The sequence below is a fragment of the Rhinolophus sinicus genome, linkage group LG06 (genome assembly GCF_036562045.2).
Source record: "Rhinolophus sinicus isolate RSC01 linkage group LG06, ASM3656204v1, whole genome shotgun sequence".
Lineage (NCBI taxonomy): Eukaryota > Metazoa > Chordata > Mammalia > Chiroptera > Rhinolophidae > Rhinolophus > Rhinolophus sinicus.
The window spans coordinates 32,121,607-32,140,255 of NC_133756.1; the positions used below are offsets into that span (position 1 = coordinate 32,121,607).

Below are 18,649 nucleotides of genomic sequence, written 5' to 3' on the forward strand. Positions count from 1 at the left end.
TAAAAGTAGTTACCCTTGCTTTCCTTTGGTTTCTATTTGTATGGAATATCTTTTTCCATTCCTTCACTTTTAGTCTGTGTGTCCTTTAAGCTGAGGTAAGATACTTATAACCAACATACTGTTGGGCCTTTATATCTGTTCAGCTGCTCTGTATTTTTGATTGGAGAAATTAGTCTGTTTATAGTCATTATTGACATATGGACTTACTGTTGCTGATTTTGTTATTTTCTGGTTGCTTTATAATTCCTATTCTTTCCTCTTTTACTATCTTGTGATTTGATGATTTTCTCCAGTTGTGTGCTTTGATTCCTTTCTCTTTATCATACACATACAAAATAGGCTTTGGTTTTGTTACCATGAGGCTTACACAAAACTTCTTATAACAGTCTATTTGTTGCGTGGTGCTCTGTTGGGGATGGTGTTTATGGCAGGTGTGTCTCAGCCTTTCCTACCCATTTATGTGTTGGCATGTTCTCTTTGTCCAGTGTGTAGGAGTAGCTCAGCTAGTTTCTGGGTCTCTTTCAGAGGGAATTGTTCCAAATATGTGTAACTGCGTATTTGGTGAGTCCATGCGAGGAGCACACTCAGTAACCTCTGATGTCGCTATGTTGGTTAACTTCTCCTTATCATGAAGAAGAACTACTTGATCTACAAAGAGTTGTGACAGACTCATCATCTGTCTCCTCTGAACTTAACCAACATTTAAAAAATTGTGACCACTGTTGGTTTAAAACTATTGTAATTTTAGTTGTAATATGAGAAGGCTCGTCTGCATTGCTGGAATTTTTCCTTGAGTTATCCCCTATTCTTATAGATCAAGATGTGTAATTATGCTTCGACAAGATTGTCACACATAGTATTTGTAAAAGCTAAAACTAAGAGGGATGAGGAGCTCACAAGCTGATTTATCGTATTGATTACTGTGATTACTTGTGAGGAACATTTTGGCCCTTCTTAACACAACCACTTCCAGATCAGAATCTCGGATGGAGCCTGGAAATGTGCATTTTAACATGCTTTCTAGACTAAAGTTTGAATTCACATTGCTCTCTCAAATGTATCAGTATTTTCATTGACATCATTTGTAATTTTTACACCTACTAGTTTATTCTCTTGCTCCTTTTTTTATTACTAGATGAACTTAACATCTAATTTGATATGCAGCTCAATTTCTTAGACACTCTCCTTCCTCAGAGGAATGCTGATAACTGCTGTTCAATTAGGTGCAAACAGCGGAAGCAACTGCACTATCTTTTTTTTTCTTTCCCCAAAATGTGGGGCGTAGAGGAGAAAGCACTCAGACTGGTTTATATTTTGCAAAAGTTCCACAAGTGATTTTGACATAGAAATTTAAAAATTTGTTTCAACATCAGAGTTTGTGCATTTTTTGATAGCTTTGTTATTTATCCTGCTAGTCTGTTTTTATACCAAATCAGAAGTAGAATTACTTCTCTTGTAAGCATCTTTAACAAACAAACCAATATTAATCGAGATTTTAACATGAGTGTTGTGATTTTTCTCATAGGTGTCATCGTTAAGAAATGAAAAGCGAAGCTCATCATATCTCGTCTCTGCCCCAGAAGGTGGTTCAGTAGAATTTGTTGACCAGCATTCTCAGGGCACAGGAGCATATTACATGGAGACCTACTTAAAAAAGAAGCGAGTGTACTGAGTTAAGTTCTCTCCTTATATAACCTCATAAGGATCTTTGCAGTATCTCTGCTGTTCATCGCTGCCTTAACTACATTCAGACTAGCCATATCCTTTAAATACGGGTTTATTGTTTCCCAGAAGGAACTGTGTTGTGCAGCAGGCAGAATTGCCAAATAAAAAGTAAGTAGCAATAAGAACAGACATCAATTGAGGACACTTTCCACTAGAATTAGATGCATCTTAGTCAATGTGATACTAACTTAAAGTCCATTGCAGAAATTAACAATAGTCCTTGTTTTAGGACTGGGAATAATTTTGACACCATATATAAAAGTTTGAAGCAATAAATGGGAAACAGTCTTGTTTCCAGGGCCTTAGAAGAATGAGTTTCTTATAAGCCAATGTGCATTTCAATTTACTTTCCCTAGAAGTAATCTTATTTATAGATGTTTTTAGAACTACAAGTACAAAAGACAGTGATGGTAATGTTACAAAGATGCTCTACATGAAAAGTAAATTATTACCCCCCACACCAGCCATGCAATATAAACCCAGACATAGAGCGATAGTGACATCCATGGTCTACACTACCACAGATACTTCCTTTTAGTATGTTTTTAACCACTTACGCCTTTTGTGAAAAACAAGGTTATTTTAAGAAAAGTAGCTTTGGGGTGATCTAATTTTAGGGGTTGGCAAACTATATATCCTGGGGTTCAGTTCAGTCCTCCACCTGTTTTTGTACTGAGGACAAGCTAAGAATGTTTACATTTTTAAATGGTTGGAAAAATGAAAATGTATGACCTTAAAATTGTAAGAAACTTAAGTTTCACTGACCATACCTAAAATTTTATTGGAACACAGCCATGCTCATTTACCCACCGTCTGTGGTTACCTTTGTGCTGCAGTGGCAGAGCTGAGTAGCTGGGACAGAGACTAGAAGGCCGGCAAAGCTCAAGGATTGACGATCTTCCCTGCAAACTTTCGTAGAGCAAGTTTGCTGATCCCATAGTACTAATGATCTAATCCTTTTACTTAAAGAAAGACCTTTAACTTTTGCAGCAGACTTGTCAGTGGCAAGGAACATAAGTTGGTCTCATTTCATAGCATAGACTAGTGATGATCTAATTACTAGAACAGGCATCTTCTCATCATCAAATGCCCCGTTTCCACACTATTACAGTGAAGCAGGCAGCCCTGTCCTTTCTGCAGGAGTCTTCGGGAAGAACAGTATTTATAATCATTTTGAGCTAGTAAGCTTTACCTCACTCTCTGCTTTGTCTCTTATTCTTTTGTAGTGTGTTAGGCTAGAAAAATTATCAGCTATTTAATCCAATTTACTTCTGAAAAAATTGTTTATTGCATATAACTTTTGACATCACCATTTCCTGAAGACCCTGGTATTAAATGCATGAGAAACCTTTGCCATTTAGAAATGTCTAAGTTTGTTCCTTGTTATGAGACTGTAATTGATGATATGGAGTTTAGGAGGTCTCGATAGGATTCTAGTATTTTTGAACTCCGATCATTCAAAACCTTGTAATTTGGGGGACTTATTATTTTTGACCATGATACAAGGTAGCTATCCTGTTTTAATTATGAAATTTAACATTGGTACATAATGTTGTATGATTTGTGAAGAACTTGGTCTAATTTATTGCATATATTAACATCTTTTGGGAAATGACAGCTAGAAAGTTAAACTAAGATACTTCCTGAGAAGTATACTACCTATAAATAACTGATCGGGATAGGTACCACTCAGTTATGACTCAGCCGATAAATACTGGACTCTTGATGCTCTGCATTTCTTCCCATTTTCCTGTTGCACTAAGCTTCCTCAATGCTTAGTCACAACTCTGATAGTACAAACAGAAGAGAGGGAATTTTAAATCAGAGCTGCAAAAATGAAAGCAGGAAGAGGTTGAAAGAACTAAAAGATTCTGGATTATAGCACATGTGGGTCTGCCATCCGTCCTGGGCTGTGCCCCGTTATCATTGGACGTAACCGATAAGTACAAATCACGTATTGTTAGTAATAAGGACCATTACCAACCCTTCCCCAAGTCTATACTGTTATTTTTCTAAGTATACAAATTGTTTGAGATGCTTTGAAAATGAAGTCTTAATATTAAAAGGCATATGCATGTGAAGTCTATAGTATATTTATTTGTATAAAGAGTAAACAAAGTGCATATAGAGTGGCCACAGGTTTGACATAAAGAGAGACCTTGGTGATACAGGGTTAGTCAACAAATTTAAACGGCAAGTTCACTGTTGCCATTGAATCAATCCAGAACTCTTTTTCAGGCTCAAAACGTGAAAAATGACGGTATCAAACAAATGCTACACAGCATTAACAAAAAGTTTTTCAGACTCCTTGGTCATAAAAATCTTATGGTTCACATTGAATCAGAGATTAGACATTTTGATGACCCAGCTACCTGCAAGCAAACGGAAAACTGCCTAGTGGATCCTGAATTCCATCGTGCTGGGTCTCTTCTTTCAAGTCTTACGTTGCTCCAGGGTGATGGTCAAAATAGTGATCGACTCTGGTAGATGGATGGTAAGTATTTAAACACTCTAAGAACAGTGCACTGTAATGTGGTATATATTCTGACTGGTTGCATACAGCATCCAAAATCAATGCTGGAATAGCTTGCCCCAAAGTGGTAGAGTTATAAAAGGATATACGCTGACATTTCTTAAAAGCATGTATAGCATCCAGGTTCTTGGAATCACATCTGATTAAAGGTACACCATTTAGGAAAGCACTGGCACGGGCTTAGTTCTCAAGAATTAACAACATCATGCAGCAAAGGATCTATTCCACAGCTGTACCCCTAGGTGTGACCAGTTTTCTCAAAAAAAAAAAAAGGGTACCGCTGGTCACTCAAGGGGACAGGAGGTAAGCCACTGGAGAAACAAAAGTTTAAGTCCTACTGGTGACAGGAAGGCAGGCATCTTTGTATAGAACAATAATATACTACTGGTATCTAATATTTCAGGAAATGCTTGGTCTATGACTGTATAGATAATGAAATTTTAGGGCATGTATGTTAGAGTACTGCCTAAGTCCATTCATCCTTATCTTTAGGTGCCAGAAAAACATTTCTAATCAACTGGCAGCTGGGAGAAAGCAATCATCCTGAGACTTTACGAGGGTCAGCTCACCTTATTTTAAAAAGTCCCGTTCTGGTACACAATTATGATGGTGAGCTATACAGATGAAATGGTGGTATATTCTTTCCAAAAGGAGGAGTGTTTTTTAATAATTTGGTGGTGGTTGTCACTATGTTACTGGTGCCAAATTTAAAGAGGAAGTACCTACATATATTAAGCACTACAGTATGCCTTATACATGGATACGTACCCAAGTATTTTTTTAGACAGACTATAAACTTTTTCCATTAAAAAATGTTTTAAATGGCTTGGGTATTTGTTGCCGAGGAGGAGGACTTCATATACAGTGGAATTTAAATGTTATTCATGCTTCTTATTTTAAAAGTGCTTCAAATCCTTCAATAAGGTTCTGAAAAGTCGTCCGGTTAGATGGTTGGAATTCCCAGCATTTTCTCATAAGTTGATAAACCTGTAAAAAGAAAAAACAAGAGTAAAACTTTAGAGATACATCAAGAGTAAGAATATTTTGGAAATGTAAATGTAAGACTAGAAAACAAGAGTATGTGAGTAATTTAAAATACAGAAAACGTGACATTCATAGTTCTTAAGTAATATTTTAACATTTGAGAAGCTCATGGATTAATTGACCGCCCCCAAAAAATCCAGGTCATTAATTACTGTAAAGCAGTTTAAGGGTGAAGTTATGTCTCAGTTTAGACTCTAAGTTTCCACAATGGTTGCCTCACTCATACTGTTCAGTGTATCTTAAAGGCTCAATTCACACGTTAGCATCCAGAAAACTGAATGTCACACACAAAATGCAATTGTATGTATTTGTCATGATCAGGTTACACCAAAATCTATGCTCCTTTGGGGGGCTCACTGAGGGGAGCCTACTTTTGGAGGGAATCCTTGCTTTGAACCTAACTTGTGGCTGTCATTGGGCCCAAAGACGATTCCTCGGGTATCTGAGATTCAGCTTCAGAAAACGATTTTACAGTTTTATCCTCCTGCTGCCCCCTCCCCGACCCCTCGCTGGGTAATTCCAGCGGTGAAAACGTAATAAACATTTGAGTTTTATTACTGTGAAGTGACCCATAAATACCTCTTCTGGACAGTTAGATGGACAAGGCAAACGTTTTCCTTCTTTTAATGTATTCACAAGTCTGGTGACCGTCATCTGGCCGTGAGTTGGGCCTATCATTTTCAGGAACAACTACGTAACAAAACCAAACAAAAAAAGTTAAGATGAAATGTCTAGAATTAACTGGAAATTAAAATAACGAAAAGACTTTTCTCCTTTAAATGAAAGAGTCCAAAACCCTCCTTAGCTCTCAATGATAAGTCTGTAATCCATCTCTCAGACTCAATCAACCCCTCCTCCTCCCGGTCGAGGAGCGTTCTCCAGTGAGAACGACGTCATTCAGGACTAGCTGAGGCTCAGACAGGGCTCCTACCCAGTGCTCGCTCACGCGCCCATGCACCGGTCCCCAGACGCCTCACACAGGTAGGACCCCGGAAGGTCAGAATTCTCTTAGAGAACTTTGGGCTCCTTGTGAGAAACCAAGACTTGTGAGAGCCACAATTAACAGTCAAGGAACAAAGTTAAATGGAGAGTGACACTTTCCCCTTCCATTACGATACAATCATTGGATTCCGTTTAAGACTAAGACTTGCAAAGCACAAGGATGGACACACTGTAATTGGGTGCGAGGTTCAAATGAAGAGACACAGCAGACTTACCGTCATGGGACTGGACTCTGAGTCACAGTAAGTGAGCAGCTCGTGCAGAGTCACTCCGAAAGACCAGACGTCAGAGGCGATATAAAATTTACACTGGATTAAACATTCTGGAGCATACCTGAAAGAAAGCAGAACACGAAACTTCATTCCCTGGGAAGCCTATTCCAACGGGCATTAGAGAGTCCCCCAGAAACACCACCTCTTCGGTCTGTCTAAGAATTTACTCTTCTAAGCCATGTATATGTATTCATCACAGACGCTGCTGTGACACACATGCTGACATCTGGAGCAATGTCCTTCACAGGCTTTAGGAGGACATATTTGCTACAAAATAAGTCAGACAAATGTGTGCTCCTCCTCTCACAGCACAGGCTGCCTGTGGGGGTGGGGGTGGGGGGGAAGCACAGGATGACAGGCCCCGGGTTTCATTGGCCGGCAAGCTCAGAATGAGTCAGCAGTGATCCACCTCACTGCCCATTCCTCTTCCAAGCTCCACTGTTTGGCTGAATGATGCCCAACTGCCTAAGCCAGAAATTGAGGCAGCCCCATATCCGATTTCCTAAATACTTCTCAAACCTACTCACCACTCTTCAACTCCCCTGTCACTATCCTAAGTTCACACCACCACTGGCTCATGTCTTGCTGCCCTCCAGTCCATAGTAATCTTTTTAAAACCAAATGCCCCATCCTGAGACCCTCCCATGGCTCCAAAGCTCTCGGGATGGCGTCCCCGCTCCACCTCAGCTTCCCGTGCTCTGCCTTAGCCACCCGCTTCACGAGCCAGCCCCACAGCGGATTTCAGTTCTTGGGACAGCCACTGCTCGTCTCACTCTTGTCAGCCACGCGTGGCTGCTTCTAACCATTTTTACAAACCCCGTGACTTTTAAGGTTTTATAGTCAGGACTTCCAGAAAACCAAGCCTAAACCCTCCTACACTTCTGGCACCACGAAACTGGCTGCCTCATCCATTAAACTCTACACGTGGTCTGCGTGTTCACCATCACACCTCTACTCCCTACAAAGTATCGCCTCGACACATAGTTGTTTAATGAATAAATGAAGGTTTGGGCTCCACGGGTGGGAGAGAGCTTTATCTGTGTCTACACAGGATGTACCTCCCAAGTGCTGATCAGTTTTATGGGGGTGGGCGGAGTGTGGAGTAAACACATAAGCAACTTCTCGCCTGGAAACTGTTCCAGGGTGACGGGTCCTAGTCAGGGTGTGACCTTCTCACCAGGAGACTCTAGGGATTCACGAGAAGATGGCCAGCTTTCCCACGGATTCTGCTCTGCTGTGGCTAGGATCTCCCTGTGTCTGTTCCATGCCTACTCCGTCTCCTCATCCGGCCACCTTCTCCCACCTGCCCTCCAGGCTTCCTCTGCATGGAGGTACCTACTCCCACACCCAACAGTTTTAAGAACACTGTCAGATGAATGCCCTCTCCTGGGAAGTTGATGGTTCGATTTGTCCATTCCTTGGAAGGTGGTGTCAGATGAAGCTCCGGCATTTCTCTGTTGGTTGCTTTCAGTGAAACAGCCGGAAAAGCTGTTTCTTGAAAGCAAAGATCAGTCCATTCCAAATGTTCTAAGTCCTTTCTAACCTCGACTCAGGCAAGAGGAATGAGAGACATTAACATCGCTAGAAAGGGCCTATCGAAACAGCAGAAACCCTACATGAAGCATTGACGAGATTTAACTCTGATTCTGTTACCAAAACACAGGGCTGTCCCGGTCGTCCTTGACGGTGTAGTACTCCTTATCGGTTTCGATTGTTTTGGTTAAACCGAAGTCTCCAATTTTCACTTGGTGTTCACTCTCAACCAGGACATTTCTTGCTGCTAAGTCTCGGTGAACGTATTGTCGTGAACCCAAATAGTCCATGCCCTGAGGGAGAGAAACAAAATTAAGAGTGCACTGCTGAAGGGCAGTTCAGATTATATTTTGTATCTATCATTTCATAACAACAAAAATACAATGTTATTTCACTCGCTGGTCACTGATTGGGTTGGTTTTTTGGTTTTTTTTTTTGGTATTTACTGTTATGCAAAAATAGTAAGACCAACCTGATTCAAAGAACTAATTACACATTAAATCAGCTATACTTATCAGTTCACTTTCTTAGTAGAGGCTAATTTTTCATCCAAATCATGTAGAGCAAAATAAACTCAGTACAATTATTGGAAAGTTTCCCATTTGCAGTCTAATTACAAACCAATTACCCAGGGCTGAGTGCCTGATTCCGTCATTAACATGTTTTTTTTTTTTTTTTTTACCTTACAAATCTGAACAGCGTATTTTAACTGCTGTTTGAGGTTAATTTTGTTCTTATTCTTTGGAAGATATTCCTTAAGGCTTCCCGAAGGTAGAAATTCCATGATAAGCTTAATACCATTTCCTCCTGTAGAGAGAAAAACACCCATCAGTACGAGGTTACCAAAGGAAGGGGCTGTGGGAGAGCACAGGGCATGCGTGGGTCTGGAGACGAGGGACTTAAATTGATTTCAGCATCACCCCCGAGTCACAGGCAAGTGACTTAACCTCTGAAGCCCCACAGCCTGGGGTTCCTGAACAGGGATAGGAACGCTCGTGCGCCAACCCCCCCGCCCAAGTTATCAGCCGTCACTGAAATACAACTGAGTGCTCTGTGAACCACTAGGCGAATGAGAATTTAAACATTTTACAACCCATTTTAAAGTATAATATAAGAGTATTGTATTGGCTTGCCAATAAGATACTTATTGATAAATACTACTTGCCACCTTGATTTAGGAGACCAGAAAACAAAGCATCCTGGCTAATGCTGGCTCAGAAGACTAGGGAAAGGGGAGGGGAGAGGTGGGTGTCAGTTTCATGTGGCCTAAGTGCCCCCAAGGGCCAGCATCTGGATGGGTGCAAATGGGTCCCCAGTGTGGGTGTGTGAACGGGCTGGAGACGCTGCTGGAACCAGCCCCTGGCTGGAAGGAGACCGGGCAGCTGCCCGGGAGATCTGCAGTGGCTGAGGGAGGTGACAGTGCATACAACGTGGAAGCCCTAGCGCTCATGGGGGCTGTCAGCTCGCACACATGCAGGGGGCCCACACAAGGCCCAGGGCACTGCCTTCTCAGCGCTGGTCTTACGACCCCAGACACTTAGTCTTTGCACCACACACCATCTTCCGTGCAGATGCCTTTGTACTTCACAATGTTCTCGTGATAGAGGTTCCTTAAGATTTCGATTTCCTTCTTCAGATCAGCTATGTGGTTGCCTCCACTCTCAGGCTTCAGGGATTTGACTGCCACCTGCTCCCCTGTGTTGTCCCCTTCAGGGTCATACCTGCAGAGCTCGACTTTCCCAAAGTGGCCCTAGAGGGAAAGATGCATATGTCTGATTAGAGAAGCCCCAGCCTGGGCCAGCAGGAACACACTTAGAAGATGAGGCAAGACGGAGCCAAGAACACCCAATGGGGAAAGGTCAGTCTCTTCAACAAACGGTGCTGGGACAACCAGAGAAACACGTGCAAAACTATGAAACTGGACCCCTATGTCACACAACTCACAGAAATTAACTCGAAATGGAGAAAAGACTTAAATAAGCCCTGATGCCACAAAACTCCTAGAAGGAAACATAGGGAAGAAGCTCCTCAGTACTGGTACTGGAAATGATTTTTTTGGACATGATGAAGAAAAAAAGCAACAAATGGGACTACATCAAACCGAAAAGCTGCTACACAGCACAAGAAACAGTTAACAAACTGAAAAGGCAGCCAACAGGATGGGAAAAACTTTTTGCAAACTGTAGATTGGGTAAGGGTTTAATATCCAAAATACATACAGAACTTTTACAAGTTAGTAATAACAAACAACCCAATTTAAAAAAATAATGGGCAGAACAAACAACCCAATTAAAAAATGGGCAGAAGAACTAAATAGAGATTTTCCAAAGAGGACATCAAAATGACCAATAGGTACATGACAAGATGCTTAACATCACTAGATGCAAATAAAATCCGCAATGAGCTATCAGTGAACATCTGTTAGGATGGCCATCATTAAGAAAATGAGACAACAGGTGCTGGCGAGGATGTGCTGAGAAAGGAACCCTTAAACACTGCTGGTGGGACTGTAAGTTTGTCCATCCACTTTGAAAAACAATACGGAAATTCCTCAAAAAATTAAAAATAGATCTGTATGACCCCGAGATTTCACTTCTAGGAATATACCCAAAGGAAATGAAAACAGGAGGTCAGCAAGCTAGCTGCACCCCCATGTTTATCACAGCACTATTCACAATAGCCAAGATGTGGCAACAACCCAAAGGCCCGCCAGTGGCTGAAAGGATAGAAAAATGTAGTAAATATATACAAGGGAATATTCAGCCAGGAGAAAGGAGGCAATCCTGCCATGTGCAACAATATGGATGGACCTTGAGCACATTATGCTAAGTGAGATAAGACAAATACCGTATGATATCACTTACATGTGAAATCTAAAAAAAAAAAAAAATTTTTTTTTTTAAAAAGTAAAACAGTAGGTACCAGGGGATGCAGAGGTAGGAGAATAAAACTGATGGTACTTAAGGATACAAATTTGCAACAGGTCCTAAAAAAGCCACAGATTTAATGTACAGTATATTGAACATAGAGGATACTGTACTGTAAGTATGTAATGTGATAAATATAACATGGGCGACCATATTACAAATGTATCAAAGTAACACACTCTTTATACAATGTGACATGTCAAACAAACGTGAGGCTTGTTCCCTGTGCTGCTCCCCTGACCTTGCAGTAGGCAGGCTCCTGCTGGTTACTACCGTGTTTCCCCTAAAATAAGACCTAACTGGAAAAGAAGCCCTAGCATGACTTTTCAGGATGCTCGTAATATAAAATACGCCCTACCATATTTCCCCGAAAATAAGACCAGGTCTTATATTAATTTTTGCTCCAAAAGACACATTAGGGCTTATTTTATATTATGAGCATCCTGAAAAATCGTGCTATGGCTTCTTTTCCGGTTAGGTCTTACTTTCGGAGAAACACGGTACCCCATCACTACAGCCCCTTCCTCACATGCCATCCCCTCTATCACTGAGCTAAGGCAGGAAAGTAACAGATTACTGGGGAACCAACACATCAATCCATTTTTCCATGAAAATGTAACCCAAAGGAAATGAAGGTGGCCTTTGGACACGTGGGACAACTGGCATTCTTGGACAGCCCTGGGCCCACTCAAGAGAGAGGCACCATGGTGGAGCTGCAAAGAACGTCGCCTGAGGCATCTTGAGAAGACGTGGGATCAGATCCCACCTGAGCCACTTGACAGTGACGCTGGCCCAGTCACCACATCTTTTGAGCTGGTCTGGAGGTGCTCTACACAGTAGTAACAAACCCTCAGGGATATATGAGGAACTAGGCACGCTGTGCTTGTACAATGCCAGCGCACAGCCTGGCACACAGCCTGGCAGGACACAGCCTTTGTACTTAACTGCAGAAAAACCTGTAAAAAGATGAAAATCCCAGGAGCTTCTCTATCACATCAACTATTAGGAAACTCTTATTTGAGCTGAAAGCTGGTCTTGGCATTCTGTGTAGTAAATCCATCTCTCATTTAAGCAGCCTCGGACACATGCCCTGGCAAGGCCGAGATGGGGACTTTTCTATTCTCCGGTATCTATGCCCACTCCCCCATGTTCTTCCCTTTCTACTCTCCTGTCCCTTAGAGAAAAATCAAGTCTCTCAAGTGAGCTGACCGGTGTCCTGTGTGCCTAGACTACCACATGTACATGCTGTCACTATGTGCACGACAATCCCTTGGGATACAAGTGGCCCAGCAAAAACATAGTAAGATGCTTCCTCTTAAAGACTCTGATCCAAGATGAGAGAGATGGCAAGCAGCCTGAAATGCAGGTGGAGGTGACATGGTCAGCGGGGTACTAGAGTGTAACTTGCCTCTCCCAAGTCACGGATCCGCTTTAAGAACCGCTTTTCGAAATGCGTGGGGTCCACTTCAGTGGCTGGCTTTTTTTCTGAAACAATGTCTGGATCTAACGGAAGAGAAAAGCAAACATGTTAAAAAGATGGGACTGCCACTCGTGGGCTCCTAGATCCCTCCACTCCCCTAACCCACTCTCTGGGGCGTTGGTTAAACCATGCCAGGCAGTGTCTTACTCTGCTCTTCCAGCTTATTGATGTCTCTCATGATGGCTCGGAAAAAGGGTCTCTGATTGGGGTCATAGTTCATGCAGCGAGTCATCAGGTCAGCCAGCTCCTTACAAGATGGTGTCACTGGCCTGCACCGGCTTTCATAGAATCTTTCTTTCTGTAAAGAAGAGGACCACATGGAAGAAACCAAAGGAACAACCCACAAACCTCGTGGCCCCAGGTCAGGAGGAGTAACCAATCCCTAATTTAACTCCCAGCATCCCTGCTTAGAGGTCAAGTTCACAAACGCGTGTGTGACTGTTGCCTTATTCCAGCTTGCGGAAATCTCTGCTACTGAAATAATCCGAATTCAAGGAGGATGGGCAGTAGATTGCAGCCCCAAACAACCTGCACCCCCAGTAAAGTCACGCAACCTTTCTGCAATGCAGTTTGGTGATACGTATAAAAATCTCCAGATTCTTCAAACTCTTTGACTCATTAATTCGTATTACTGAATGACTCAGATATAAACAGAGATTTATATTTCAAGATATTCCCTGAAGAATTAGATAGAACATTACAAAACTGAAAACAACATATATGAAATATGAAATTAGTTGAACAAAGCAATTGACTCTTACATTAAATTTGTAAAAATTATAGGTCTTACTTCATCATATAGGAAAGTACTTGGTATTAAATGAAAAGATACAACATATGTAACTATATCTAGCATGGTCCCAATTTTGTTTAAAAAAGAGTTATAAACAGACTGGAAGATAATATGCTGAAATGTTAAATAGTGGTCAAGGGTGACAGGAATATAGTGATTGCTTTTTTTTTATTTTTAAGTTTTCTGTATTTTTCAAATTTTCTTTATTAGTTTAAAATTCAGAAACAAGTAACTGATGCCACTTAAAAAAATTAAGTGGAATCACTATTCTCGTCTGTAGCTGAATCCGGATCCCAAGAGTCCTGGGGTGAGGGTGAGGGCAAGCCCCAGAGGACGAAGAGGAAGGCAGACTGGGATTATGGAGCTGAGAGCAGCCTCTCCTCTGAGTGTCACTCACTCTTCCCTGCTCCAAGGCCATCCAACCCAACCAAGGGTCCTTGGGAGGAGAGAGGGGGCCCCGCTTTTATCAGAGGTACACACACCCTTCCTTACACCATCCCTGGATGCTGCTCAGCCCTGGGTACCCAGCAGGGACTCAGTGAATGTTGACTGACAACAAAGGGTATGCTGTTTTACTTCCAAAACGTTCAAAATAAAATGACTTTCCCAAAAGCCTAGGCTGAAAATCCCAAATAGATGTACAGACCTGATGGTTTCCCTATTGGTTTTAGCTTAGCTCCTCTTTCTCAAGTCCTGCACCATCTTTACCTGGCGAAAGGTTAACTGGTTAAAGGTTCTACCCCTTCAATCATCTCCTATGCGCTCAATCCCCACTCTGGATTCCAACTGCCACTTCCTGTCCCAGCCTCCGAGCACGAGTCTCCTACTGGTCTCTCCTCAGCCTGTCCCCTCCCAACCACCGCGTCCAGATGAACTGTCCCCAAGCCAACTGTGAACCACCTTAGTCCTCACCCAAACCCTTCAATGTCCCACACGAAGCCCCAGTAAAAGGCCTGGAATTTGGGGTTTTATAGTCTGACCCCACATGATCTTTCCACCTGTCTTTCCTCTCCATTCTCTACTAGGCAAACGAAACCACTCACGGCTTCCTATAGATAACTGAACTGCTACGTTCCCCTCCCAGCAAAAAGCGACGCCTGCCCCTTAAAACACAGGCACATCCCAATAATCGAATCACTGGGTCAGGGTCAGTGGTCCTGTATGGTCATTTTTATTCTTCAGGAGTTAATCTCCACTCTTGCCACAAGTGAATGTAAGACAGATTCGAAGCTCGCCTGTTTTGCATTCTAGCTGGGCAACCCAGGTGGAGTGTCTTGGGCTACCTGTGTCTCAGGTACCTGACCTATATGATGTGGGTAATGTGCTGTCCTACCTACCTGTCAGGGCTCTTAGGGTGACAGTCTCAGGTGTTATTATATTTGTGGGTTCCCTATTACTGCTATTTTAGCTTAACTCTCCTACCACAGCCTAAAGTGCTCAAGGGGAAGGCAAGGCCTGTGTCTATTTTATTGTGCACCCCCAGCTTTTACCTAGGACAATGCCTGATGCACAGCAGGAACTCAACAGGTATCTCTGTGTTAATTTTGCTGAATAATAGGCACTGAAAATCTCAGATGAATAACATCGCAGTGATCTCTTGGGCATGTATTGTGTGCCTGGCATTCTGCATGCATTATTTAATTTTCACAACAACCCTACAAAGTGGGTACGATTCATCCCCATTGTACAGACGATGACATTGCGGCTCAGGGAAGTTACCACCTTTGCAAGGTCACAACGCCCGTAAGCCTGAGGATGAGATTCAGACCCGCGCCCATCTCTTCCCACAACATGAGGCTCCCCGCTAACTCCTGAGAAGCCCATGAACGTCCAAGGAGCCCTCAGTCAGCTCACACCCTGGAAAACAACTGCTCACCTCAATCAGCGTCTTGTCTTTCAGGGGGATCTCGCCATTATAGCAGATTTCCCAGAGTGTCGTTCCGAAGCTCCATTTGTCAGCGGCCACACTCAGGTTTTTGGAATCTTCCACACACTCGGGAGCAATCCATGGGATTCGTTCTATGCATTCTGCAAAAAGACGACGTTTACAGGTCAGCTTCTGGAATCACCTGGGGAGTTAATCACGACTACAGCAGCCAGAATTGTGAGCTAACAAACTATTCCAGGCAGTGTTTTCCAAACACGGGCCATGGCTACATCGGGGAGCTTGTTGAAGGTGTGGTTTCCAGGCCTTGCAACCCTGGTGTTTCCAGCACAATGGCCCACGTCACGGCCAGCAGACGTGTGTGTAGGTCACAAGCTCCCCAGGAGGGCTGTGTGCAGCCAGTCTCCTGAAGCTCTGGCCTCAGAAACAGCAAAGCATTCAGGGCGGAGGCCAACACCCCGAGGAGGGAGAATGGGGGGTCACGTGGACAAAGGCTTAAGAAAGAGAAGGTGGAAGGAGAAGAGGCCGACTTACGCAGAGCGGGCATGTGCTTACCTCATGTACTCTGCACAGTTCCCTGCAATATTATGTTTGTTTTATGTGGGTTTTCCTTCATTTAGGAAATAACAGGGGACGCACAGCCTGCAGTGAAGCAGTCACACATCTCTTACACCCGGCTACCTCTGTAGCCCCTGTTCTGGCTTCTAACCAAGGCCAGTGATCTGAGCAGAAAGCCCTGCCACATCCATGGAGATGCCCCTCAGTCAGCACAGGGGCCTCAGGGCACTGTCTCCTGGCTCCTGCTGGATGGAGTAAGAGGCAGGAGGACGTTCCTGAGCAGGGCATTCCTGGGCAGGCCCACTTGCCCCTCCTTCCCCACCTCACGTCCGTCCTCCTGAGACAGGTACGTGCAGGCGGTGCCCTTGGATCACCCACCTCCCGTCCCCTCGCAGCAGGCCTCTTCACTGACCTGCCGTCTCACTGCCTGCCCGAATCACCTTGTCCCCCAGATGGACAGTGTCTTCTCTGAATGCCCACAGCACTTCACTGGCATCTCTGGTGGGGTGCCAAGGCTTCTCTACTTGCTCTAGTCATCTGTGTCTGTGCCTCAGACCCTTGCTGAGGCCAGAACCCCTGACAGGTTCTGGGCTGCATCTGCCTTAAGACTGTTAGATGATGGCTGGTGCTAAGCATCAAACAGGTGCTTCCCCTCCCCTTCCAAGGAATGGATGATTTGGGTCTTATTTGTAAGGCTTTTTATCCCGGTTCCCTTCCAAACTTAGTCAGTCTTTGAATTACTGAGCAAAACTCGGAAGTGCCAGGCCTGGGGGGGGGGGGGGTGCTGCCGCCACCACCAGCAGTGGCCCGCCCCCAGGATCGCTGGTATTCACACAGCACCCCCCCAGGCAGAGACGGAGCGTGACCTGTACCACGCTGGTTTCAGTGGCTCAGTTCCCTGGTCTGTCCTTCTCTTTTGGAGCCCACCACACATGATAACCTCATTCAAAGAGAGGATGCAAGACCACAGCTGGACCACAAGTACTCAGGTGCCTCCTCAAGCTGCTCACTACGTGAAGTGGATTTCCAAGGAAACACGGGAGGACCCAGGAGGCCCAGCTCCTCCCGACACCTCTCCGACCACCTCTGGGCCCAGCGGCCTCCCTCTGTGCTACCCCCACCTCCTGCACACAGCTCCCTACATGCAAGGGTCAGACGTGCCCCCTGTGAATTGTCGGTTTGTCCTTAAAGGCAGCAGGGACTGAGCCTCCCTACACCCCACATCTCCCCCGGCCCGGCCCCAGGGCACGGTACGAGCAGACACACATTTGCTGACATGTACTTTCTAAAAGGAGACAGAACCCCAGCCCCAGCTCCCTTTCCCCGCTGGCCTGATCCCGCCTCGGGGTGGGGGCAAGGACGAGGGGTGCAGACGGGGACACACCTTGTCTGGACAACACAGTGATGGGGATGCCGGGGTCGCTGAGCTTGATGAATGGGCCGCACTCGCTGTCGATGCCCTCGCGGGCCAGGAGGAGGTTTTTAGTGCACACGTTTCCATGGACCAGGTCTTTATCCTCCTGTAGAGCGGAAAGGGTGAGCTCAGAAAAGCTGCCCCCAGGGCTGCCTGTCTTCTATCCTTCCCACACTCCCTCCATTTCCAAGCCTGGCCCCTCGGATCAATCTCTCCATATTCCCCAGACCCAGGCAGCCCAGCTCTCCCACCGTGACGCAGGCACGTTATATGACATCCGACATCGGTGAAACAGGGATAACAGTAGAACATGCCTCGTAGGGCTTGAGAATGAAAGGGATTAGGACCTGTCAGACCCCTGACCCGCTGAACTACATAAGCACTCACTAAATGTGAACTACTATTGATGCTAGCAGGTTTCCTCATCCGACAAGTTCTGCACTATTTTTTCTCTTACCATACACTGCGATACAGAAGGCGGTCCTTTGACGTGACCCGAGTTCCCTCTCAACAGGATTCCTTCATTTGGAGCACACGGAACAGCCCAAAATGACCACTTTCACTAAGCACCAGGCCCACCTGCGTTTCTTCAGAGCCCGGGGCCACTCCAGCCTGCATGGCTACTGCTTGGCTGGCACCTCCTTCCTGTCACCCCCTACTAGGACATTCTGGTTCCTGGCGGGCCACCACGGACATTGGGATATACTTACCAAGTAACTCAGGGCACTGGCCAGCTGTTTAGCAACTTTGAATTTCCATGGTGTGGTGAGGACGTCACTTTTCCGGTGCATGAAGAGATCCAGGGGCCCCCCCTCCACAAACTCTTCCACCATGATATCTACAAGCACAAAAACAGCCACATCTGGAACCTTCTGTCTGCCTGGGATAGTAACTTCCCTCATTTCCTTAGAAGAGCCCACTTTAGTGGCTGGTACTCAGCTTGAGACAATGCAAACATCCTCGGGACCAGTAAACCGTGGAATGCTTCAGAGCTGGACAGGCCTGGCTTCAACCCCTGCCTGGAGCGCCGTATACTCCGACTCACAGGGCAACAAACTCAGCTTCCTCACCCCAACCTCCCAGGGGCCAGAGCGGGCAAGAAATAAACATTCAAGACACGAGTGAAACACACATGGGACTTCGTTCCATGTCCACTACTAACTTAAACAAGTGACCTACTCAGTATCTCAAATTCCTTGATTGCAAAAAGGAAGGCAGAAAGCCTGGACAGCATGAAGGGGGTGATGGCCCCTGCTCGTCTGCACAGCACCCCTGTTTCCCGGCCAGTGCCAACCTCCTCTTCCAAAGAGAATACACTTACTCTCCACGTCTCGGACACAGACGCCATAGAGGTACACGATGTGCTTGTGGGAGACCTGTCTCATCATGCTGGCTGCCTCAAAGAAGGCCTGTGGGAGAAAGAGGCAAAGGAAGGTCAACGGCAGCCTCCCCAGGTCTGATCCCAAAGGGGCTCTGCTGAGAG

The 18,649-nt window shown here is 44.8% G+C and overlaps 2 protein-coding genes across 3 annotated transcripts in view; one reads left to right on the plus strand and one right to left on the minus strand.

Annotated features, from left to right (window-relative positions):
- The window catches only part of RAVER2 (ribonucleoprotein, PTB binding 2), a 74,569-nt gene extending 70,763 nt beyond the window's left edge, over positions 1 to 3,806 (plus strand). Inside the window, 1 exon segment of the mRNA XM_019731648.2 lies at positions 1,526 to 3,806. Within this exon segment, the coding sequence (XP_019587207.2) occupies positions 1,526 to 1,672 (147 nt within the window). The 3' untranslated portion in view covers positions 1,673 to 3,806.
- Positions 3,803 to 18,649, minus strand: part of JAK1 (Janus kinase 1) — a 123,712-nt gene continuing 108,865 nt past the window's right edge. For both annotated transcript variants that reach the window (XM_019731635.2, XM_074334860.1), the window contains exons 14-25: positions 18,488 to 18,575; positions 17,877 to 18,004; positions 17,137 to 17,272; positions 15,186 to 15,337; positions 12,664 to 12,814; positions 12,445 to 12,539; positions 9,667 to 9,859; positions 8,792 to 8,916; positions 8,230 to 8,402; positions 6,520 to 6,637; positions 5,882 to 5,992; positions 3,803 to 5,245 (exon numbers count right to left, since the gene is read on the minus strand). In XM_019731635.2, coding sequence (XP_019587194.1) covers positions 5,150 to 5,245; positions 5,882 to 5,992; positions 6,520 to 6,637; positions 8,230 to 8,402; positions 8,792 to 8,916; positions 9,667 to 9,859; positions 12,445 to 12,539; positions 12,664 to 12,814; positions 15,186 to 15,337; positions 17,137 to 17,272; positions 17,877 to 18,004; positions 18,488 to 18,575 — 1,566 coding nt within the window. In that variant the 3' untranslated portion in view covers positions 3,803 to 5,149. The remainder of the gene's footprint in view (positions 5,246 to 5,881; positions 5,993 to 6,519; positions 6,638 to 8,229; positions 8,403 to 8,791; positions 8,917 to 9,666; positions 9,860 to 12,444; positions 12,540 to 12,663; positions 12,815 to 15,185; positions 15,338 to 17,136; positions 17,273 to 17,876; positions 18,005 to 18,487; positions 18,576 to 18,649) is intronic.